Below are 25,615 nucleotides of genomic sequence, written 5' to 3' on the forward strand. Positions count from 1 at the left end.
GGAAAGGAATGGGAAATGATGCAAGAACCTTATATAGGCCATCTTGTTTTGTTGTTGTTTATTCATTCAATTGCTTCTAACTCTTCGTGACCTCATGGACCAGCCCACGCCAGAGCTCCCTGTCTGCCATGGCCACCCCCAGGTCCTTCAAGGTCAAGCCAGTCACTTCAAGGATACCATCCATCCATCTTGCCCTTGGTTGGACCCTCTTCCTTTTTCCTTCCATTTTCCCCAGCATCATTCTCTTATCCAAGCTTTCCTGTCTTCTCATTATGTGGCCAAAGTACTTCAGCATTGCCTCTAATATCCTTCCCTCCAGTGAGCAGTTGGTCATTATTTCCTGGAGTATGGATTGGTTTGATCTTCTTGTGGTCCAAGGCACTCTCAGACTTTTCCTCCAACACCACAGTTAAAATAGGCCATCTTAAGCTCTGCGAAATGTAGTGTAAGCATGCACTCTAGATCTATGGACAAATAAGAGGCATGCCCACAGTGGTAGCATGGTATGATTACTGCTTTTAAAAACAAAGGTTGAGGATCACAGCACTCACCATGGGGCCAGGAGAACCATTCTCACCCGCAGACCCAGATTCACCCTAGAATAAGAGAAACAAAGGAAATTAAACTTTTATCTTGCTGCCTTGTTGAGCTGCAGAGATGCCATTCCCAAAATGCTGTCCACTTATGGGCTTTTCTCCATAGAGTGAACAGTAGAGGGCAGTCCACTAATAAGCAGAATTGGCTCTCAATAAATAGAAGGTTTGCACTTGTGGAACAGAAAGGAAACAGAGCTGTCAGTTTAAGTAAGTAACCCAGGCAGCTTCAGTTTTCAGACAAAATTAGCGGAATATTAATTTATCCAATTTCTTGTGAGTTGTGCAATTACTTTTAAAATTTAGAAAGTACTTTCCACTCTCCAATCGATTTGTGAGCAGCACAAAGAGTCCAGTTTCCCAGCAACCTTACATTGCTGCTTCAGCTATGAGTAGAATGTACACAGAAACAGTTCTTTGTGCAGAACCATCTGGATCTCAAATGACAAAATGAGCATCAATAACCCATTTATCACACACTCAAAAGAAATTAAGTTACCCGTAGGAATCCTCCTCATATAGCACATTGAGGATGTCTCAAGCTGACTGAGATCATTAGAGGTGTCACAATGTGTAAAGTTCATGTATGATGTCACAAAACTGTTTGCAAATGACACAACAATAGTAAGCGGTAATGGCAGAAAATTTTGAATATGGGCGTTCTCTGCATTCAAAGACTGTTGTGCAGTTTCTACAGGACAAAACAACAGTCTACTTATGTAGTTGAACGGCAGGAACACATTTTCAAGAGCAATTTTCATCTGGAGGGAATACTGGGTTTATACTTTGTATATTTTGCCATCTTTGGTGTGTAGTGTGCCTTCCACTTCCCTGAAAAACAAATTTATTTATCCAGCTCAACAGTGAAGAATTTTATTCCTTTAGTTATCATGTCAAAATCAATCTTTTGTTCATGAAATATTTGGGATTTCCTTGAAAACAGGTAAGGCATTGTGGATATTGTAGTTCAGAAAGTTAATTTTTGGATGATAGCTGCCAACCAGCATGACTACATCCATAGCAATGTTGGCCAGAAGCTTTCTGGGAGGTGTAAAGCAGCATTTCTCCCCTAACTTCTCTCTAAAGGGATGTATGAGTAAGTGTGTTTGTGCATATTACACAAACATTTAAACGGTTAATTTAGCTTTGCAAGTGAATCCTATTAAAAGAAAAAAAATGCTGTCTTTCCAAATTCATGTTATATTGGAGGTGTGTTTCCTACCTTAGCACCTGGAGCACCAGCTTCTCCCTTGGAACCATCTAATCCAGGGAAACCCTAGAAAATGAGAGAAAATCCATAAGGGTCATGGCAGACCTTTTGGCACATTTGTGCCCAGAGAAATTTAAAACCAACAAACTATAATAAAACAAACATATAATATTTGCAAACTTACTCTGTGTCCCTTTACACCAGGAAGACCTGGGGTCCCAGGAAAACCTCGAGCGCCCTAGAAGTAAACAAGAAACCGGTTCAAATGAAAAATATGCTGGTGACGTAAAAAAAGCTAAAATTTAGAATAAGAAACTGAAGCACCAAGTCCTTATCGATTAGGCCTTTTCATCCCACAAGTACGATTTACATCAAAGGACCTACCATAATATAGAATGAGAAGGAAAAAACTTCAACATCCTTTTTAGCCCTTGACCATCTCTGATTTTTTTCGTGTCAGTAGTGACCTGAGAAACTGCAAGTCAATTCAGGTGTGAGAGAATTGGCCATCTGCAAGGACGTTGACCAGGGGACGCCCGGATGTTTGATGTTTTGCCATCCTATGGGAGGCTTCTCTCATGTCCTTGCATGGGGAGCTGGAGATGACAGAGGGAGCTCACCCCACTCTCCCCAAATTTGAACCACCAACCTGTCAATCAGCAGTCCTGTCGGCACAAGGGTTTAACCCACTATGCCATCGGGGGCTCCTACCATCTCTGATGATACCACTAAATACACACTGTAGTGATTACATGCTTTGCTCTTTTCAGTGTCAAGTGAAACAGAATTATGATGTAAAGCAGTGACATCATAAACACCAATTCATTACACTGGGATTGATTATCAAATTTCAATCATGCCTGAAGCTGATCTTCCCTCACTTTCTCAGGCCTCCTGTTGCCCTTTACAGGTGTCTATAGACACTGTATAATTTGATATAAGTGACAAAAGCCATAGTATTCCAAACTGTCTAGAGAAATGAGTCCCGGGCTCTATTTTCCACCCTTGTCTTCCTCCACAGTAAGTTGTATATGGCTGCAAAGATATCATTTACAGTGTGCAAGCAATAGCTGTTGAAGTTTTGGAAAATTTCTAGTGATCAGGGTTTCACTGCTTCCCCCTGTGGGTAGGAGGTGCAGAATAATGTTTGAAACATACAGATTGATACTGATGCAGCATCAATATAATTTTTATTTTTACCAATTGGAACCTCTGTGGTATGAAGATTGCCCACATGGGTCCATAATTTCCCTTTTTGTTTAGTGCATTATTCTGATTTTGTTTACCACAACAAACAGCAATAGCCAATCATAACTCTCTCCTTGATCTTTTTACAGACACAGTAAACACAATATTCAGGTGGCTTCACATTCATGGGGAGCTCTCACAGCTATTCAGTAGCCCAAGCCAAAGATCTACCTGCCTTTTCACTTTTATTAAATACAAGGTTAGATTAGATGATTAAACCCATAGTTCTGAAGTTGTCACCAAGATAACCCAAACCATAAGAAACTTCACCCTCAAAGGTATCTGTTCACATGAGCTCTCAGGAGACTCTGGCCCCATCTACATTGCTATATAATGCAGTTTCAAACTGCACTGTATGGTCAGTGTAGACTCATATAATGTAGTTCAGTTTCAAACTGCATTATATGGCTGTGTAGATGAGGTCGGAATCTAGTTTAAACATTATGGAATAAAGAATATGCTGGATGCATCCTTACCTGAGGCCCAGGTAGTCCACGTTCTCCAGATTTGCCAGGTTTGCCAGCTTCACCCTGAAAGGGAATGGATGCAATTTATTAATTTTGTTTGGAAAAGAGGATTCTATTTATACAAATTGTGAGGACAGATTATTATTATTATTATTGACACAACAACGTTGTATGACACAGCAAACAAGATAGACATGCTGGATTTCGTTTCACAAAACCACAAGTCGAACACTTCCCAAGTGTCTAGGACTGTGTGATGTATTTTCGGATGATGCGTGCAGATCCCAGCAGGGTGGCCTTTTGCAGTTGGCAGATCGTAATTTTGTCAATGTCTATTGTTTCCAAATGCCGGCTGAGATCTTTTGGCGTTATTATTATTATTATTATTATTATTATTATTATTATTATTATCCATCTTTATCTCTTTTAAAAAGAGACCCAAAATGATAAATAATAATAGCAATGCAATATAATTTAAAATCTATAAAACATACAAACATTAGAATAGAATTAAACATTGACACTATAAAAACATCAACAGTTAAAACCATTAAAACCAATGAAAAACCTATTCACATAGCGAAAACCACTCACAGCACCCCCTGGCTTGATCTTAAACCCTTTCATTTTTAAAAGCCTGCCTGAATAAAAAAAAAGTCTTTGCCTGCCACTGGAAGGGCAGCAGGGAAAGGCCTTTCTGGCTTCCCTGGGAAGAATGGAGTTCCCTAGGCATGGGAATTGATAAAGAAGTTAAGGTACTATTATTAAGCCAGACTACCGATAACTAGCATAGCCTGGCATTGTGTCTCGAAACAAAACAGTAAGATATAATTTCAAGATTTTCCTCTTCAGGAAATGATTTTATACTATTTCAAGTTCCAGAATTTAATGATGACGGGTAATTAAATTTTTTACAAACTTTTTCATCATTAGGTTGGACTAGATGGCCTCTTTCAACTCCATTATTCTATGATTTCCTATTTCCTATTAGCCATTTTCTATATAAATTGGGGTAGTTACACAAGAAAAAGAGAAGGTAAACTGATTCAAATTTCACTTCTTGTTTTGTGATTTCTTCCCCTACTTCTACTATATTTCTCCCACCCATCAACTTCTGTAATTATTTTATTTCAGCAATTGGCTTGCTCCAATTAACCTGTAGGGAGTGTGTAGCTTACTACTAAAGGTAAAGGTTTCCCCTTGACATTAAGTGTAGTCGTGTCCGACTCTGGGGGTTGTGCTCATCTCCATTTCTAAGCCAAAGAGCCAGTATTGTCCATAGACACCTCCTAGATCATGTGACTGGCATGACTGCATGGAGCACTGTTACCTTCCCACCAAAGCAGATCTATTGGTCTACTCAGATTTGCATGTTTTCGAACTGCTAGGTTGGCAGAAGCTGGGGCTAACAACAGAAGCTCACCCCATCCTGTGGATTCGAACCGGTGACCTTCCAGTCAGCAATTTCTGCATCTTAGTGGATTAACCTATTGCACCACTGTGGCCCCTGTAGCTTACTAAAAAGCAATTAATTGAAATTGATATTTCCAATATATTACTTGAAATGTTATCATTACTTTTCTTTCTACTAGCCTTAGGAATCTGGCCACCCCCCTACAAGTTGTCGTATACCTTTCATCAATAGATGATGCCACTTTGTCTGTGTTAGGATCTACATCCACTCTAGTAAAAAAGGGTTTGGCTCACGTATGTAGTATGATAAATAAAGCACATAGTATTTTAACTCTCAAAACCGATTGCAGCAAACTTGTCTGTGGCAAGCTCTTGAGTTAACTGTTATGAAACTGCATTGCCAACAGAAAAATGAGAGAGCATACTCACGTCATCACCAGGTTTTCCAGGAGGTCCAGGTGGCCCACGGGGACCCATTGGACCCTAGAAAGAAAAGAAAAAGACATACATTAACAGCATGAAATACTGTTCAAGGACAGTGCTACTGTTAAGAACAGTAGGCCCATAGGCTGAACTCTTGCTCTTCTGAAGCTGTACACTCCCCAAGCCATTGGCCATTATGGTGTTCCCTGAGATTTATGCACTAACTTGGTTGAAAACCTACCTTTTAATGCTTTGAGGGGAAAAAAATCTACAGTAGGTGATGACTAGGAAATTTCCATGACATGCCACCAGATAGCTATCTGATAAAGGATTGATATGACAGATGTACACAAAATAATCCAAAGTGTGTTATAAATTATGGGAGTTGAAGTCCAAAACACCTGGAGGGCTGACATTTGCACACGCCTGGTGTAGAGAAAGTAGAAAGTGAGTAACACATCTTCCTTTCCTCCTAGGTAGAACTAGTGGATCACTCAAGAAAGTAGAATAATAGGACATTCAGAAGAGATAGAAGTACTCCTTTACACGTCTCATTGTGGAATTTGCCACCAGGGGATGAAGCAATAGTCAGCAACTTGGATGACTTTTTAAAAAGAGGATTGGACAGAGTCATGGAGGACAAGGCCACTGTCATGAACATGCCTACATAATACCTCCAGTATCAGAGAAGGTAGATCTCTGAATGCCAGATGCCGGAGGACAAATGCAGGACACTGCTGTGTCCTGATTGTAAGGAGCTTCTTATAGGCCAGTGGTTCTCAACCTGCGGGTCCCCAGATATTTTGGCCTTCAACTCCCAAAAATCCTAACAGCTGGTAAACTGGCTGGGATTTCTAGGAGTTGCAGGCCAAAACACCTGGGTCCCACAGGTTGAGAACCACTGCTATACGCAATGCACTGTACAGGATAGTGGGCAACACAGGTTTTTAATTTAATCCAGTGGTCCCCAACCTGTGGTCCGTGGACCACCAGTGATCCACAAGAATTAAAATATGGTCCGTGGCCTCATTATTACTACTACAAATAATAACACAGCTCAACCAAAGTGTCTTCATTTTTAGGCCTGTTCCTGGAGTTATTTGGGCTACTGATTCAGAAAATTGCATTGGCTAGACCACATCAGCTCTAGATTATTAAATATGGTTTTCTGTGGGTGAGCAGATGGCAACTGCTAGATATTGTATCAGAAATTAGGGTTGATGTCTATCCAATGCAATTTTCTGAATCAGCACGCCAAATAACCAAACCAAATCTAAAGTTGACCAAAAACTGCTTCGTAACCCTTTCGGTACTAATGATGAAGAGTGGTCCCTGGTTAAAAAAAAAAAAGGCTGAGAACCACTGGTCTAATCAATACGGTTCACCCCATGCTCTTATCATCTGCTCCAAATGGCAGATATTGGAGCCCTGATAACAGTAGGAAATTGGGGAAAGCTGCACAAATTATTTAAGTAAGTGAATGACACCATCTTTGTTTTCCACTCGCTCAGAGATAGGATTTTTTAAAATCATTTTGTTCATGCAATTAAGAAGGTACAAAGCCAAGATTTTTTCCTCCCCAGTACCATTTTGAACACACCAGTGTGAGAACTGGAAAGAATAATGAGTATTAGGAATTGAATATTAGCACATAATATTGCTTTGAAATACAGTAGAGTCTCACTTATCCAAGACTTGCTTATCCAAGGTTCTGGATTATCCAAGGCATTTTTGTAGTCAATGTTTTCAATATATCATGATATTTTGGTGCTAAATTGTAAATGCAGTAATTACAACATAACATTACTGCGTATTGAACTACTTTTTCTATCAAATTTGTTGCATAACATGATGTTTTGGTGCTTAATTTGTAAAATCATAACCTAATTTGATGTTTAATAGGCTTTTCCTTAATCTCTCTTTATTATCCAAGATATTAGCTTATCCAAGGTTCTGTCGGCCCATTTAGCTTGGATAAGTGAGACTCTACTGTAATACGGACTTCAAAGGTATGAAGTTGTATAAGCAGCCCAACAGAATAAGGTAGTATGTCATACATGTAAGATGTACTTTAATTAAACTACATCAAAAACTCAAAGAATTCTTGTTTAAAAATGGTATTAGCATGTTCTTAGGATGGTTCTACATTTCCATATAATCCAGTTTCTGAATCCAGATTATCTACTTTGAACAGGATTATATGAGTCTGCACTGCCATATAATCCCATTCAAAGCGGATAATCTGGATTCAGAAACTGTATTACATGGCAGTGTAGATGGGGCCAAAGGTGTAGGGTTTCAGGTTGCTGGTTTTTTAAACCACACAGCTGTTTTACAGTTATTCTTAACTGCCACTTTTGATACTTTTAAATGGAATATGTACTTTTTATGGTTTTCTTTTTCAGAAACCAACTTCATACAGCAATTCAGCTATAGCTTGCAGAATGAAACAATAAGGTGGAACACACATTAGAACTGTATAAAACATGTGTTATATACATTATACAACTCCAAACAGACCTGTCAATGCAGATGCTAATAAAAATCTATTAAAAACCATTACAAAGCATATCCAGTACCTAAGGATGGAAATATCAAAAGATCTAAAAGCTATTATGAGCAAGGATTTGTGGGTTTTATCCCAAAGTCCACTGTAATAAATTTACAATGAAGTTTTAGCTCTTTCTCTAAAACCTACGGAGGGAACAAGATTCATAATGCTTCTGAAGGAACAGAATCCATAGTAGATTTAACACATCTAGCATTCTCCATAGTTATAACAATGGACACTGTGCCCCCTGTCACTGGACAGATGTTTATCTGTTCTATGCTGATACATATGATCTGGAAATTAGGACTACTGTAGGTGATAGGCAATGCATATACATAGTCAAAGTGGTATCACTAAGTTTATTGTCAGTAGGTCCTCACACTTTACAATAAGTGCTTAACACTTTAGATGGTACTTAGAGGACCCCAGGGCTTAATTTGCTTCTTGCCATAGTGATATATTAAAAATTAAGGGAAGACATGCACCCTAAGCAGACAGATCCCATATCCCAGGATCTGATCCCAGATTTTCTGCTTTAAACTGGATTTTATGAGTCCACGCTGCCAGATAATCTGGGATAAACAGAAATCCTGGGATCAGATCCTGGGATATAGGGTCTGTGTGGAAGGGCCCTAAGCTGAGCCCTGGGATACAACCACAGTATCGACTGTCCCTTTTATTTACCGTGTTTCCCCAAAAATAAGAGAGTGTCTTATATTAATTTTTGCTCCCAAAGATGCACTAGGTCTTACTTTCAGGGAATGTCTTATTTTTCCATGAAGAAGAATTCATATTTATTGTTGAACAAAAAAATGAACATTTATTATATACTGTACAGTAGTTGTCATCACAAACCAGCATAACCAGTCAAACTGTGAATCCTATCAAGAATTTCTTGTTACTACCATTATTTCCATGTACAACAATCTATGGTACGTAAATTTACCAGTCCTTCATGCTCCGGTGTTCTGTTCAGCAAGCATGCTTCCAAACAAAAACTTTGCTAGGTCTTACTTTCGGGGGAGGCCTTATATTTAGCAATTAAGCAAAACCTCTACTAGGTCTTATTTTCTGGGGATGACTTATTTTAGGGGAAACAGGGTATTCAGGTTTTGTACAAAATGAGCTATCCAAAGTGCTGAATCCCATTTTTGATGCTTTCAGAACTACTTTAGAATTTAGTCTAAGACCCAGTGTGGATTCCCTGATTTACTGAGATAGGAGACAACTGCTATCCCTGATTTAAAAAAACTTCTAACGTACCACCTTGAGCACATCACAACAGCAACAGCTCCACAACAACAGTTGAATTCTGGGATACAGCCATATTATCTACTTTCCCTTGGACTTATCACCTGCTGGATTTATTCAGGCTTAGTACAATATGTGTGTGTGGAAGTATGTGCCTTCTGTCAGAAATATTAAACATTACTTAGGTATTTTTAATTACAAAAATGTGAGTCAAGCACTGAAAGGCTAGCGTTGTCACAAGGAGAGTGAGTAGGCCAAAGCCTGTTACAGTTTGTGGGCCAACGCTAGTGTCATCCTGAGGAGTGTCAGAAGACCTCAGTATGAAGGCCAAGTGTAAGGAAGCCTCAGTGTGAGAAGGCCTCAGTGTGAGAAGGCCTGGTGTGAGAAACTTCAGTGAGAGAAGCCCCAGGTTGAAGGCCTCATTTATAAAGCTCCAGTGTGAAGGTTGCCGTCTGTAAAGTAACTGTGTGAAGCTCCTGTGTAAGTTTGTTGTAAGAGGAGCTCTGTGAGACCGAAGCTGTTTATCTTCATGAGAAAGAAGCCCAGCGTGGAAGCAAAGAAGAAAGTATAAAGAACTTTTTTGTGTTATGGAAACATTTGTTTTTGTAAATTGTGCACCATATTATTTTTTTCCAAAGAAAAGCCTCCAAAGGAAGAGATAACATTGGTCTGTGTGTTTTTGTTCTTTTTACCACTTTTGGCTACTGGTGCTGGGTCACACTGCTGCTAATAAGTTACTCTGCTATACATTTATGGGGAGGGTCTTTTGTTAATAAGCCCACTCGCCCAACACCTTCAGGCTGCCTGTCAATTTATGGCAATTCTATGAATATTTCTAGTAAAATACCACAGGATCATTCCAGGAGAGAAAGTGACAGAATACAATACATTACCTCCATATCTCAGCTCAAACTAAACAAACACATCACAATTTGTTTTGCTAATATATCAATTGAAGGTCACTCTAATAAACTGAGCTATTGGCTGTGTGTGAGAGTGCGTGATATTGATATAATTTCTATGTGCTTTGCATTTTATCTGCTCCATATCCACCAAGAATGACAAACAAACTACGTGTTTTGTTTTTTTTTAAAAATCATAACATTTTTAAAAGGCATCAATTAACCATTGGTAGACTAAAAGGCTTTATCAGAGCCACCATAATAAAATAAAAAATTGTCAGCATGACTAGCGAAGTACATCAAAAAAAAATATTTGAACAGAAATTTTATCCAAGCATTTTTATAAAAACTTATAACCGAGAGTGTGTGTGTGTGTGTGTGTGTGTGTGTGTGTGTGGAGCAACTTGAGAAACTGCAAGTCGCTTCTGGTCTAAGAGAATTGGCCATCTGCAAGGACGTTGTCCAGGGGACACCTGGATGTTTGATGTTTTATCATCCTTGTGGGAGGCTTTCCTTCATGGGGAGCTGGAGATGACAGAGGGAGCTCATCCGCGCTCTCTCCAGATTCGAGATGGACAACTATAAATCCTTTTGTAGTGGCAGCGATCCATACAGTGGCCAAAAAACCTATGTCCTTTATCTTTGCCAAATTAACTGATTTTAAAAGGGAGTCAAAGAATAGGTTTTAAAGGCTAAATCCACCAGTCTGAAGTGGGTCTGGAAACACACTGGTAACCAATTTAAGTGGTGCAGAATTGGTGTAATATAGTCTGGCTACCTCACCTGAGTGAACAGTTGAGCCATTGCAGTCTACATTTTAGACCCTTACCATTTCAAAAGTAGTCCAGTATGGCTGTAACTAGTATTTGCTTTTTTTTCTAGATAAGCTCACAAGGGTCACTCCTGGCCATCTCAGACAGATATTATGTTTCACCATGTTCAGAAAAACTTCAAATGTTTATCTATGATCACTTTTAGGTTTATTAACACATTTTCTTTTAAAAATCCCAAGTATGCACACAGATGGAATGGAGACCATCACAAGCAGGTGGAGAGGCTTAAATCTGATCTCTTTATCTGCACCTTTCTCTGGGCCCCAGATCCAATCCTCCTTCCTCTCCATCAGCACAGAGAATGAAACAAAAGGTGGGAAAAGCCTCTGTTGGTTCCAATTATCCCCTGCAAATGTGCACCTGCCTGTGTCATATAATTAATGCAGAAAAGACTCTGCATTATTTGAAGAAGAGTTTTCCTTTTTTTACTTCCCCAAAACCTATAGCTCGTCAGTTTCATTCAGTAAATCTGCTTCTAGTGTTATGATCAAAGGAAAGGGTGTTTCTCTCTCTCCATTAATGTCTTCTGTTTCTAAATAACAGGGCCCAAATGATCTCTCCATGGTGGTGCCTTTGACATAAATATGATGTTTTTTATTACAAAGTGAAAATCTCAACAATTTTACTTGGTGTTAGATATGCTCAAGCCCACACCTATCAGAGGCCCCTTTCACACATCTGAATAAAATCCCACATTTTCTGCTATGAAATGGCATTGTGGACTCAGATAATCCAGTTCAAAGCAGATATTGTGGGATTTTCTGCCTTGATATTCTGGGTTGTATGGTTGTGTGGAAGGGCCCAAAGAACCCTTTCAACAGGTAGTTTGATCAGCAGTGCACCCAAACATTAAAATAGCTTTCCAATGTGCTGAACTTATTTGGGGAGCAGGGCTTCTTCAAAGTTCCTGTTTAAACCCAGAGTCATTTCATTGCCCTTTATGGATATCAGAGGCACTAGCGTCCACTGTCCATGCATCCCCTGAGTTTAAATAGCCATCTACTGATTTTGGAGATTATAATAGCCAAGAAGATATTGATCGGCTTATTAGGCAATAGAAAAAAGTATTATGTACATCTGTTAACTGTGTCAGAAATGTCTATTTTGCTTCTTAAATACTCACACTAGTGCCAGATTCTCCGGGTTCTCCAGGGCTGCCTTGAAATCCTTGAGGGCCCTGAAAGAAGATCACAAAGTATACATCCTCAGTGGTCACCTTCTCTCTCCTTTACCATATTTGTCCAACATGAAAGATCATCTAACAGAGTGAAAGGTACTTACAGGAGATCCTGGTGGTCCTGGGGGCCCTCGTGGTCCCATAGGTCCCTATTGGGGGAAAACATTTTTTAATAAGTCAATATAATTATAGAAAGGGTCCAGTTCCAACACAAGATAGACATTTAGGCCTGACTGCATGATTATTACAGGCAGAACAGGGCTAATTCTCTGGCTTTTGCATTGACACAGCACGTTTTTAATCTCTCTTCTATGCACTATCCAGGACTGTTTTTATTTATAGAAGTCATTCTGAGGTGAAAAAAACCCCCACATATGCACACACACTCGCTCCGTCTTGGAAACGGTCCATATTTACTAAGCCTGAATTTCATTTACAGCTTGCCAAGAAATGCTAGAGAGCAGAAATTTCCTGCTGGAAGTCTTGTGGGATCTTGAAAAACAGTAGCTGCTGTCTCTTTGTATCCTCCAGCTCACTATCCAAGTGCAACAGCAACCCAGCCCCCTTAAACAAATCTCTCTGATACTTCTCTGTCTATAATCATCTGTTTTGGCACATGGGTCAGGAAGTTCTGGCAAGGGATGTAAAGGCCCAAAGCCATTCTTAAATAGCCAGCTTTCACATTAAAGCATTCTTTTTGATTGGCTTAAGCAATCTTGGAACGGTAAATTTTGAAAAAAGTTTAAATCAAATTAAAATTAATTAATTTATAATTAAATACCATTTGAAACACCTTTGGTATTAAGCAAGGTGGAACTGATGTGAAGGATGGAGTAATTGTAGCTTCATATCAGGAAGGGATCTGGTCCTGTTGCATGGATTATGAATGTGCAGTCTCTTGTTGTAAGACTGCAAGTCCCATAATCCTTCAGCACTTGATATGTGGTTAGGACGAAGGGGAGTGAGTCAATTGGCTTTAGTGGAACTGCACTGTTTTTTTTTTTTATGGCAACTGCAAGTCACTTCTGGTGTAAGAGACTTAGCCGTCTGCAGGGACATTGCCCAGGGAACGCCCGGATGTTTGGATGTTTTACCATCCTTGTGGGAGGCTTCTCTCATGTCCCCGCATGGGGAGCTGGAGCTGCCAGAGGGAGCTCATCCACGCTCTTTCCAGATTCGAACTAGCAACCTTCAGGACATCAACTCAACCTTTGGGTTAGCAGTCTTGACCCATTGCGCCACCGGAGGCTCCTACTGCACTGGCTGATTGGCATTCATTCATTTACACACAAACAAGGGATATAGATCCCCAGTTAAACTGAGGTATGCTAGTCAACTAGTGGTCAGAGTAATATATATTTTGTGTATATCTCCTTGGAGATCCTGCTGGACCAAAAAGCAGGATTAAAGATAGACCATACAGTATCATAGTAGCATTTTCATGTGTAAAAATTTCAGTAGGTAAAAGAATATAAATTGTATATGGGCTGAAAAGCTGATCTGAATTGCTTCCCGTATGAAACTGCTCTTCTGATTGATGCTAATTGTACAGCTCAGCTCTTTAAAGGAGAAGGCAGCTACAAATAATACTTTTCAACATTAAGAGTGGTTAATTCTCATCAAGTTGAAGGGATATACTACCCTAACATAAATACAGCCCAAGTCTGGCAGCAACTACACTGACTCCAAAATGCCAGTGAGACTCCATCTCAAATATTCTATTCTACATAGAAACGATCAAACAGCATGGAATAATCATTACACTAAAACAAATAGACAAGTTTGATTTCTTTCACCAATACAAATCATAACCCTGACACCATCCCCACATCTGATATATTATGTATAGCTCAATAATATCAAATGTGAGTAGGCAAGCAGAAGCACCAAGTGATAGATTCACAATTGGGCTAAACCATTTCGACGTATATATGGATGTTGGTATTAATGTTTCTATATCTAAAATATTCCCAACATATGCTCACAGAAAGTTCTGCGATCACTTCCCACAAAAGCGCATATTGACATGATGGTTTTTGGATGTGTGAATATTGTTTTATAGAGGGGAACCCAATGGTACTTAGCTCAACATCAGCTACATTACACAGGGCTTCTCAGTCACAGAAGTAAGTAAGTGAAATTTTATTTCTATCCTGCCCTATCTCCCCATGGGGACTCAAGGTGGTTATAAACTAGATGATTAAAACAAATTAAAGACTTAGGGCCTTTCCAGTCAAGCCCTATATTCCAGGGTCTGATCCCAGGTTTTCTGTTTATTCCAAATTATCTAGAAACGCAGACACATATAATCCAATTTAAAGCAGAAAACCTGGGATCAGATCCTGGGATAAATGCCTATTGGAAGGGCCCACGCTAAGCTAGCATCCAGCTAAGGACACACAAAGGCACAACTGCAAATCACATTTTCACTTGTCTTTCTTTGGAACTTAATAGAATGAGATATTTGGTACCTCTTTCCACAAGCCCCTCTCCCTAATCCATAACAAGTTTTGTCATATCTCCAGACTTCCATAAATACACTGCCAGAAATGTATGCTATGTCAGAATAATGTAGGGTTTTTGTCCTATTTTAGGATCACTCAAAGCAAACAAACTGAACACCTATTTAAAACTAAACCCCTCACATAGCAACACATTTTACCCAAAAGTGATGTTCAGAATTATTGCTCAGGAGTTTACTGAGCCTCATTTTCAAGATGGCTGGTCCATCTCAGCTTCCACAGGGGGTTGTACCATGGCCTAATTTCTTAGTGGTTTTGCAAAATGCACCATTTGAAATTCAAAGAAAAGCTTTTGCAATGCATACCTTACTGTTTAAATTCCAATTATGTTCGGCAACGAGTTATCACCTATGATAACTCTTTTAAACTGGTTTTATAATCAGTTCCCCTCTCCAAGATGAGAATCACTCCAGAGGGAAGCAAAGGATACTTTTACCAAGACCACAAAACCAACAAGACTCACCAGCACCATTCCATTGCATGGAAAAGGTCAGAATTCTTGGTTTTTATAATTTGTCTTGCCCAAACCAGAAGATCGAATGAGCTTGATTCTCGGCCTTAGAGCCTTTAAAACAGGCATGGGCAAACTTCGACCCTTCAAGTGTTTTGGGCTTCAACTCCCAGAAATCCCAGCCAGTTTACCAGCTGTTAGGAATTGTGGGAGTTGAAGTCCAAAACACCTGGAGGCACGAAGTTTGCCCATGCCTGCTTTAAATTCTGCATCCAGCACTATCTCTAGCTACCCTTAGTATTGCAGTTCTGTGAATGGAGACAAGCAACTTCTAAAATAGTGTTCTTCACATTACCACACTAGAATTTCCAGGATTCTTTGGTGGGGATTAAGCTGGCATAAAACCCATAGTTTGGAAAAGTTAACGTTTTGGACAACAACCTCCAGATTTTCTCAACCAGTGTGGCTATTTTTACCAACTTACATGTGACCATAATAAGCAGATTCAATCTCATGCAACTTATAAACTCCCCCAGTTGCTTACCATAGGTCCTTGCATCACTCCCATCTGAGCACCTCCTGCTTTCTCATCAAATCCTCCAGCCATCTGAGCACCAAAGTTCTATGAAGATAAATGGCAGAAAAGAACATACCCAGTTTCAGTGGAGAACATTTGTACAATGAGAAACAAAAGAATGCTTTTCAAAAGACCTGATTTCCCCTTAGTATCTGATGGGCAACTGTACCCATGTCACGGAGGAAGAAATTAGGACAAGCTGTTCCTCTTTTTACACGTTTGCTCTCCTTGGGGCTCATATCTCCATGCAAATGTTTTATTGGGTAATATTGATGGGTAAAGTATCATATGGATTTTATGAGGAGGAACTATTCTAAGCAGCAAATATTGCAGTTGACCATTCTAATGTTACATTTCATCATTTTCCACAATAGAACGTGAGCAGAAGATCTATAGTGCTGTGGTACACACTTTCACAATGGCTGGTTGATCAGCTGCTTAAAAGCATAAGAAGATATAAGAAGAGACAGAGTGTCTAGAATATAGGGATATACCAGAATATAGGAATGCATTAAAACCTAAAAGGTACTAAAGGACACTTAAGAATTAGAAAATGTAGTTTTAAAGCAGTTGTTGGCAAATTGAACTTAACTCTTAAGTCTTACGCATTTGAAAATGAGCAAAACCCCTTCCCAAGGATATTTCCTCTTGTCAGAAATCTTTAAATGCACCAGAAAAAAATTCACCATTTTGGATTAAGGGTAAAGGTAAAGATTTTCCCCTGACATTGTCTAATCGTGTCTGACTCTGGGGGTTGCTGCTCATTTGTCCGTAGACACCTCCATGGTCATGTGGCCAGCATAACTGCATGGAGCACCGTTACCTTCCTGCCATAACAGTACATATTGATCTATTTACATTTGCATGTTTTTGAACTGCTAGGTTGGCAGAAGCTGGGGATAACAGCGGGAGCTCACCCCGATCTCCGGATTTGAACTGCCGACCTTTCAGTGGGCAAGTTCAGCAGCTCAGTGGTTTAACCTGCTGCACTATCAGGGACTACAACTCCCCAAATTCTCCATTGAATGCGGGAGCTTTGGCCATAAAATTTAGCTTATGGGAACCCCATGAATGAGGACCTAAATAGGGCCATCAGCAGCCTTATTCAGAGACCTGACTTAATTGTCTGAATCAATCCATCTGTACTTAGCTTTCTACTTTGTTTTTGCTGGGCACATATCCAGCAGTAAATATACGTATTATGTATATCTGCAATACTTTTTATATATTGCAAACAAAAATACATTGTGACCCATCGTATGACAAACAATGGAAATTAATTTATGTTAGGGGCCCTGATTAAGGAAATCTACTCATGGTATCTATGGAATTTTCTGTCCAGATCAGCTAGTCAACTGGCCAGTCCAATAATTTCTTTCAGAAGTAAGATCTGCTTAGCTTTAGCTTATATTAAGCATGACACACAATGCTAGCTGTTGGACTCAGTGCCCTGTATATAATTTTAACAGCTGAAAATTAATGTTTCATACACACACACACACACACACACACACACCTGACTGGCACAGCCATGACTCAATTAATATAAGAAAAGTTCACCAGACCCTAAACGTTTCAAAGGTAGTTATTCCAACCAGTTGAATATAAACAAATGGGTATGAAGTAATTTGGACTAGAGTTGATTAAAAAAAACTGTGTAGCCAAAATGCAGCATAGAGAGGAGCCTACTAAAATTAGTTGGTTGTTTAATGTATATATTCTATGCAACTTTTGGAAGTAACATTTCATTTCTGTTTACTTAATTTAGGGCCCTTCCACACAGCCATATAACCCAGAATATCAAGGCAGAAAATCCCACAATATCTACTTTGAACTGGATTATCTGAGTCCACACTGCCATATATTCCAGTTAAAGCAGATGATGTGGGATTTTATTCTGCTGTGTGGAAGGGGTCCTAGTATCATAGATATAGCATGTAGTGTTTCAATGTATTCTACTGTAACCTTTCGTCTTCTGTTAGTTGTGCAAACATGTATCCTTGTTACTCCCTCTGTTTTTATACAATCTGATTATAGCTCGATGTTGTCTAAAATTTATATGTTAAATAGTTTTTTAAAGGAAAAAAAATCTATGCAATTTTGTAGTTACTTGGCCATTACCTGGCCAACATTTTATTCACATGGGCCAATGATCTATCTAGATGTGCTCCACTGGGATGCCTCTTTGTGACTGCTCATTGTTAGGCTGGTTTGGGGGAAAGGGAAGTTTGCAGTTTTCTGAAAAATATTATCCATCATTGGCAGTAATCTTGTTGAAGAACTTTATGATAATTTTTTAAAACTGTATGTTTCTTTAAAATAGTATCCAAAAGCCGTTTTTAAAAAAATGCAACACAAACTTGCATCTAAACAAATAAAGAGAGACATAATTTTTTTAAAAATTTCCATCACAAGTGTTCATTCTGAAGGCTTGGCACTTTTATCTAGCATGTTATACATACTGAACTAAGTCGCCACCCCCATCTCCAAGTTAGAACATCAGGAATTCTTGATAGGCTGCTCAGTGAAAGAGTTCTTTTCATCACTTTCTGTAACCACACTTCGTGGTATGCAAGGACTGGGTGTGGGGGATCAGGCTGAGCATACTTACTCCGCCAAGACCAGGGGGGCCTGGAGGGCCTGGGGGTCCAGGAGGGCCAGGGTTGCCAGGTGTACCAGGTTCGCCATCTCTGCCACGGGGGCCAGGGGTACCCTTTTTAAGGAAAGCAAAAGGCAAATTGTCAGCTATTATATCCATACTCCTAACTCACAATTTCAACTAGAGTCATTGGTTATTATACATATTTTACTGCTCAAAAATGCATGTTTGTGTGTTTATATACATTATATGCCTTCAAAATACTGCTGACTTATGTTGGCCCATGAATTTCATAGGTTTTTGTTAGATATGGAGAAAGAAGCTTTGCTCATTCCTGCCTTTGAAATATACTCTATAGCACTTGTATTCATTGCTGGTCTCTCATCCAAGTATTAACCAGGACCAACCCTGCTTGACTTCCAAAGATCAGATGGAACCTGGTGCCTTTCTGCCACTTACTGTTTACTCAGTAGTAAGTATCTACTATATTCAGTATAAAAAGACATAGGCTTGCATCCTGTGAACATCCAGAATTCATCTCCCACAATTATTTGATACCAGTATTAATGTCCTAGTTCTACAACATGATGTATATAAAAGGTCCACTGGTGTGCTAACAGTTGCATAAGTATGAAATAATTTGTTGTTGTATGCCTTCGAGTTATTTCCCACTTCAGTCAACCCTTAGGTGAACCAGTCACAAGGTTTTATGGGACACAATGTGTGTGTCCCAAGGTAACTCCATGGGTTTTCATGGCTGAGAAGGGATTCAATTCCTGTTGTCCAATGCTCAAACAACTACATAAGATGCAACCGTCTGTAATTTGCAGAATTATTATGGCTCTAGAGGCATATCAAATGGGGAAAGTTTATGATTGCAGGTTGGATGAAGAATAAGAAAGGAGGATTGTAAGCTATCTGTCCCAATCCCTTGCTCAATGCAGGAAATCCAGAATTAGAGCATTTTTCAAGAGATTTTCTAGACTTTGCTTGAAGCCTCCAAGGCTCAGGATCCTATTTACCCTTTCAGAAATATGGAGGTGTCCAGTAAGGAAGAGTTCCCTCTCAGCTCTGGAAACTGACTCTGACAGTTAAGTGGTTTCTTTAAATTTTCTCCTGAAATCTACCCTCCTATAGCATAAGACAAACAGGTCTGCCAACTGTCCTTCTGGGCATCAGACAAACAATGGCAGCTGATGGTTTCCATGAGAGTTAGATGTATGCTCCAGGTTTTAGCCTGAATATGAAAGAAGCTGTCCAAAGTGCTGAACCTATGGAGATGGTAGAATTCAATACCTTGGATAGCTCATTACAATACTAAAAGCCAAAGTAGGTTCACCACCCAACTGACATGGAAGCTATCAGGGAACAAATCCTTCCCTCTCCCATGCAACAGCCCTCCTGGCATTTGAAGAGTGCTGTTGTGTCTCTCTTCAGTAGCCATGCATTCACTCTATTCTCATAACCATTCCATCTTGCTTGCTCGACACTAAATCTCTTCCTTTTTTCTACCTGCATCCTTATTGAAGTATAGCATGCAGAACTGTACCTAATACTCCATATGAGAACTATACTTCTTGTAAATTATGAATCTGTCAACACAATCTATATATAGATATTATTCTGTTGTAACAAATACGTAGTCCAGTCCAGAAATCTGAGATACACAGGGATTTTTTTGCCCATACAGTTCTATTCCACAGAGGTAACAGAGCCATGATTACAAAGGATGGCAATAAAGATTTTATTGCTTGATACAGCTAACAAATAATCTCAAATGAAAGGACTGTTTGTGCATATCAGAAGCCATGCGCTCACAGAATACCCAGTTACAGTGACTGTGGGATCTTCTATGCCTTGGCTTTATGGGTTCCCTTACTTAGTCACCTAAGGTTAACAAGTTTCGTCTACAAGTAACAAGTCAGAAAAGGTTTTTCAAAAAAGGTAAGTGAGTTATTGTTTCTGTGGTCCAGAAATACCTTTCAAAAATGTGTGGCTAGTAACTCAGTTTTATAGACATGAAACCCCAATATATTTCTATATTTGATTTAAAACAACAGTAGGTTTTAATCTCATGCAGCAATATATTTCACTATTTTTAAAAACAAACAGTACACTGCTGCCTAAGGTTTTGATTGCAATTCTTAAAAGTAAAGAGCAGTGCTGCTGGTCTATGACTTTTAATATTTTTGAGTGATACTTTAAAAGGTGTATTATTTGGTAACATTTATCACATGGGACCTTAGGTTTCCTCAAGGAACCTAAGGTCCTTTCTACACTGCCATATAATCCAGATTATCAAAGCAGATAATAAACATTATCTGCTTTGAATTGGATTATATGAGTCTACACTGCCATATAATCCAGTTCAAAGCAGATAATCTGGATTTTATATAGCAGTGTAGAAGGGGCCATAGATGACACAGATGCTTCTTTTCATCTCTCACATTTTCTTCCTCATAAATAACCCACGAGATCAACCTGTAAGTTTCCCAGATGTCTGATATCTGAACTTCGGTCTTCCCAGTGTCTATCCAGATTCAGCAAACTAGCTCTGAACTGGATGGGTGGGTGGGTGAGTTTTAAATCTTAGGTTTTTTAAAATCATGTCAGAAGCAACTTGAGAACATACTGCAAGTCACTTCTAGTGTGAGAGAATTGGACGTCTACAAAGACATTGCCCAGAGGACGCCCGAATGTGTTACCATCCTGCTGGGAGGCTTCTCTCATGTCCCCACAGGCTACAGCTGACAGACAGGAGTTCACCCTGTCTCCTGGGTTCAAACCAGCAATCTTCAGCTCAGAACAGAGACATTTCAGTGTCATTTTTCAACTAGATACACCAGCTACCAAGTGAGTTGTGTTAATGTGTATTCATGACATGCCCTGAATGGGTGTTGGACTGGTCTTGCAAAATCTTTGTGATTGAAGTTGTATTGTTACCAGAAGTATTAAATTCTGTAAGTCATCTAAAGGATCTGCCTTAAAGAGATGGTGAGGAGGACGATAGCCTGATAGACTCAGTTCATGTGACTCTATATGCATGTTTATTCAGAAGTTACATCCTGTTGTGTTCAGTAGGCCTTACTGCTAAGTAAACAAGCACAGGAGTGCAGCTTTAATCCTGTGGATAGAATGCGAATGAGTACATGTGAGTGGGGGCAAAAAGGAAAGCTCCTCTTACTTTTTCTCCTTTATCACCACGTTCTCCTCTTGGTCCTTGTTCACCGGAAGGTCCCTGCAGCAGGTAATGACAGAGGACCCAGTTAAATATCCACAAATGGTTTGGTAAAGATTCTTCTTCAAATTATTTAAATAATGTGAGGCAGAGGGAGCTTGTTTCTTACCTGTGGTCCAAGGGGGCCTCTTGGTCCTACAACCTGGAGAAGAAAGAGAAGATGAAAAGTACACATTAAGTATGTTGAATTGGAAGCACACTGTGTATTGCTAGCTTTCAATGGTTATAGAAGATAGAGGAGGGCGGCACACTTGAGACTTACATCTTTAATATCGCCAGGTTCTCCTTTTTGTCCCTGCAAAATACAAAATGTACAGAGTTTCAAAAAAGACACCAAAGCTAAGGAAGTCTGTGCAGATATACTAACATAACATTAACCTCTATTTAGAGTCACTGCTTAAATACCGTGCTTAGAGGGAAGGATACTTGAAAAGGTAGGAAGCATTCCAGTCCTGATTTTGCAAAACTGGAATGCATAACCTCAACCTAAAACATGAATAGTCTTATTGATGTCAATGGAAGCATTCATTGGTCTTACATTAAGCCAATGTTTCAGCTTTTTCATTAGGCCTGGAATGAGGATGCTGTTCAAATTTCACACCCAAGAGACAGCTCAATTCTACAACGCTGGAACTATCTGTTGCAGTAGCTCCATTAACTCTTACAAATGTGTTCTCCTCTTGTTCTTGTTTTCGCAAGAATCTGAAAATTAGAAGTATGGGTAGCCAAAGGCTAGTAGAGCTGCCATCTGCCCTGCTCCTGTGCCTTTAAAGGCCTCTTGATTGACAAAAACCATCCTATAAAGCCTTAGGAGTTGCAGTGGTAACTCAGGGCCCTTCCACACAACCATACAACCGAGAATATCAAGGCAGAAAATTCCACAATATCTGCTTTGAACTGGGTTATCTAAGTCCACACTGCCATATACTCCAGTTCAAAGCAGAAAGTTTTATTCAGCTGTGTGGAAGGGGTCCTAAGTAATAAGACCATGCTTTTTTCTGTGAGTGTTAGGAGCGACTTGAGAAACTGCAAGTTGTTTCTGGTGTGAGAGAATTGGCTGTCTGTAAGGACGTTGCCCAGGGGACGCCCAGATGTTTGATGTTTTACCATCCTGTGGGAGGCTGGAGCTGGCAGATGGGATCTCCCCGGATTCAAACCTCTGACCTTTCGGTCAGCAGTCCTGCTGGCACAAGGGTTTAACCCATTCTGCCACCGGGGGCTCCTAAGTCCACGCTAATGTTGACTCTTATTTTCCAACTTTTTCAAGGCAGATATTCCAAGGTGGAGTAAAAACAAAACAGAAATAAGCAAGTCTCCAAGGTATTTTGTTGCTAAAAGGCCAAGGCTGGTGTTTCTCAGACTCTGACCCTCCAGGTATTTTGGATTCCATTTACACTGTAGAATTAATGCCGTTTGGCACCATTTAAACTGCCAAGACTCAATGCTATTGAATCATGGGAGCTTTTGCAAGTTATCAAGGAATGTTGGTGCCTCACCAAACTACAACTGCCATGATTCTATAGCAGGTTCCCAATCTTTGGGTCTCCAGGTATCTTGGACTTCAGCTCCCACAGTTCTTAACAGCTGGTATGCTGGCTGGGATTTCTGGGAGTTGTAGGCGAACACACTTGGAGGCCCAAAGGTTGGGAACCATTGTTCTATAGTATTGAGCCATGACAGTTAAAGAGGTATTAAACTGCATTAATTCTACAGTGTATATGTAGCCTTAGACTTTACATCCCAGAAGGCCTAGACATATTTGTCAACAGTCAGGCATTCTGGAGCTAATGTCCAACTGGACAACCAAAGTTTGGGAACCAATGGCCTAAAAGAGTGTGCATCTAACAAAGCTGGTAGACTTAGAAAGGCAATAACATAAAACAGTGGTTATTAGCAGCATTCAGTTGGCTCACCTTGGGTCCAGGTTGCCCTGTTAAGAACAAGGGAGGAAGAGGGGAGAGAAAGATAGTGTCAGGATTCCATTGCAAGTAAATGATATGAGCATTGCAGAATACAAATACCTTTACTTGTTCACACAATCAGGAACACACAACACAATAAGGAACACACGGACAAGACAGGGGGAGCGGGATAGGAAGACAAGGAAGAAACAATGACCAGATGTTGGTAATGAGAAGAAGCTTTGTTTTCCTGAGCTAAGACTCACTGCTGTGTTCGGAGATGCTGCTGCCCCAAGAGAATTTTTACCTGCATGGGGAAGCAAAAGGCCCCATGCAAAGAGATAAAAGCAGGGAAGCACCGTGTTATCATTCCAAGCCAAGCCATCCATAGCAGGTCTAAAGCCATACTGCAGCAGGCTTGTCGGTTTAATTCCATTCTGTCCCACAGGAATTCCTGCTCTGTTTATCATAGCATCAGTTCATATTTTGGGTTGCAATCCTGTGTACAGGTACATATGCCTAAGACTGGACTCCTATGCACATGTACTTGGAACTAAGTCCTATGAAACTCAAGGGGACTTGCTTCCAAAGAAGCCTTTATAGGATTAGGCTGCAAGTCCCAAAGGCCGAGTTGGATGGACTACTGATTTAAGTCTTAAAGTTTTATAAATTGGCCCCCATTTAAGCCACAACTCAGTTGGACATGGGGCCAATCAGACATTGCTAGATCCATCTGTTAAGCACCATAACTGCATACAGGAAGAAGCAGCTTTAGGGGATGTTTTAAGGTAAGCATGACACAAAACACAGAGGTTAAAAGCCACATTCAGCATTAGAGCATACAAACATGCACAGAATCATGATAAACATTTGCAAGTCTCAACCCTTTACTCATTCTGGCATCCCCATGGTTTCATTGTATGTATATATATATATATATATATATATATATATATATATATATATATATAAAACAATCTCAGAAGCCTCAAAGGCAGCCAGAATAGGTTAAAGAGTTTTAAAAGGCCACTTCGTCTAATTGTAACACAATTCCTGGGCTTGAACTAAAAAGGCCAATACAGTGTTACCAAGAAGCAAGAACTTGAATGAATGTTGGATGCCTTCCTTACACCCTTGGCCTGAACTCTTCAAACCTTTTGTGTAACATCTTCCTCTGGGCAATGGTTTGGGAAGCAGGGAACCATATTAATCTTCCCAAATATCTCATATATGAAAGCAAGGCCTGGTGTCATGTTCTCTCAAGACCAAATTTTAACTTCTTGGTTCAGAGAGGTTTGTTGAGAAACTCTTAATGTCAAAGGCCTTTATAAATAGAGGGAACGCAAGATATTTTCTGCCAAAATCTTATGCAATTTTACTATGAGTGAGTTGACCAAAAAGGAGAGTACTTTCAATATCATCACCACCCAAAACCTACATATGGAGAGGTGAACCAGTGGTCAACCAGATGTTGAATTAGTTTATTATGAAGAAGCTCCTCAAGCTTCCTTACTGGGCAGCAACATATAGAGGGCCACCAATTTCCACATCTTGAAGAAATTACTTTTTGGAAGTAGGAACCCCAGAATTTCCTAGAAAGCGTGGGGCATTGGGAGTTGCAATTCTAAGAACAACTTTTCAAAAACTGGAGATTCCACCCTTCTACCCTACAGTTTGAAGGTTTTTTCACATCTTTGTATTGTGAAGACACTACAGGCAGTCCCCAAGTTATGAACAAGATAGGTTCATTAGATTTGTTATTAAGTTGAATTTGTATGTAAGTTGGAATAGGTATATTTTGAAGTGTAAACTCCAGCCAAATACATAGTAAAGGTAAAGGTTTTCCCCTGACATTTAGTCTAGTTGTGTCCGACTCAGGGTTGATGCTCATCTCCATTTCTAAGCCAAAGAGCCGGCGTTGTCTGTAGACATCTCTAAGGTACTGTGGCCAACATGACTGCATGGAGTGCCATTACCTTCCCGCCAGAACAGTACCTATTGATCTACTCACATTTGCATGTTTTCGAACTGATAGGTTGGCAGAAGCTGCGGCTAACAGTGTGAGCTCACCCTGCTTCCCGGATTCGAACTGCCAACCTTTTGGTCAGCAAGTTCAGTAGCTCAGCGGTTTAACCCACTGCACCACCGAGGGGTCCCAAATATATGTGTGTGTGTGTGTGTGTACACACACACACACACATACATGCTTTGGTTAGCGTAGGAAATGGTTAACACCCCTGTGGTGCCCATTCAAAAGAT

The 25,615-nt window shown here is 39.8% G+C and overlaps 1 protein-coding gene across 2 annotated transcripts in view; it reads right to left on the reverse strand.

The window, feature by feature from the left end:
- col2a1 (collagen type II alpha 1 chain) overlaps nucleotides 1–25,615 on the reverse strand; it is a 101,227-nt gene that overhangs the window by 67,052 nt on the left and 8,560 nt on the right. For both annotated transcript variants that reach the window (XM_008121207.3, XM_062971583.1), the window contains 13 exons: nucleotides 23,369–23,385; nucleotides 21,718–21,750; nucleotides 21,565–21,597; nucleotides 21,402–21,455; nucleotides 18,230–18,331; nucleotides 15,586–15,663; nucleotides 12,173–12,217; nucleotides 12,015–12,068; nucleotides 5,361–5,414; nucleotides 3,528–3,581; nucleotides 1,988–2,041; nucleotides 1,816–1,869; nucleotides 552–596 (listed from right to left, as the gene is read on the reverse strand). In XM_008121207.3, the coding sequence (XP_008119414.1) occupies nucleotides 552–596; nucleotides 1,816–1,869; nucleotides 1,988–2,041; nucleotides 3,528–3,581; nucleotides 5,361–5,414; nucleotides 12,015–12,068; nucleotides 12,173–12,217; nucleotides 15,586–15,663; nucleotides 18,230–18,331; nucleotides 21,402–21,455; nucleotides 21,565–21,597; nucleotides 21,718–21,750; nucleotides 23,369–23,385 (677 nt within the window). The remainder of the gene's footprint in view (nucleotides 1–551; nucleotides 597–1,815; nucleotides 1,870–1,987; nucleotides 2,042–3,527; nucleotides 3,582–5,360; nucleotides 5,415–12,014; nucleotides 12,069–12,172; nucleotides 12,218–15,585; nucleotides 15,664–18,229; nucleotides 18,332–21,401; nucleotides 21,456–21,564; nucleotides 21,598–21,717; nucleotides 21,751–23,368; nucleotides 23,386–25,615) is intronic.

The sequence above is a fragment of the Anolis carolinensis genome, chromosome 2 (assembly GCF_035594765.1).
Source record: "Anolis carolinensis isolate JA03-04 chromosome 2, rAnoCar3.1.pri, whole genome shotgun sequence".
Classification (NCBI taxonomy): domain Eukaryota; kingdom Metazoa; phylum Chordata; class Lepidosauria; order Squamata; family Dactyloidae; genus Anolis; species Anolis carolinensis.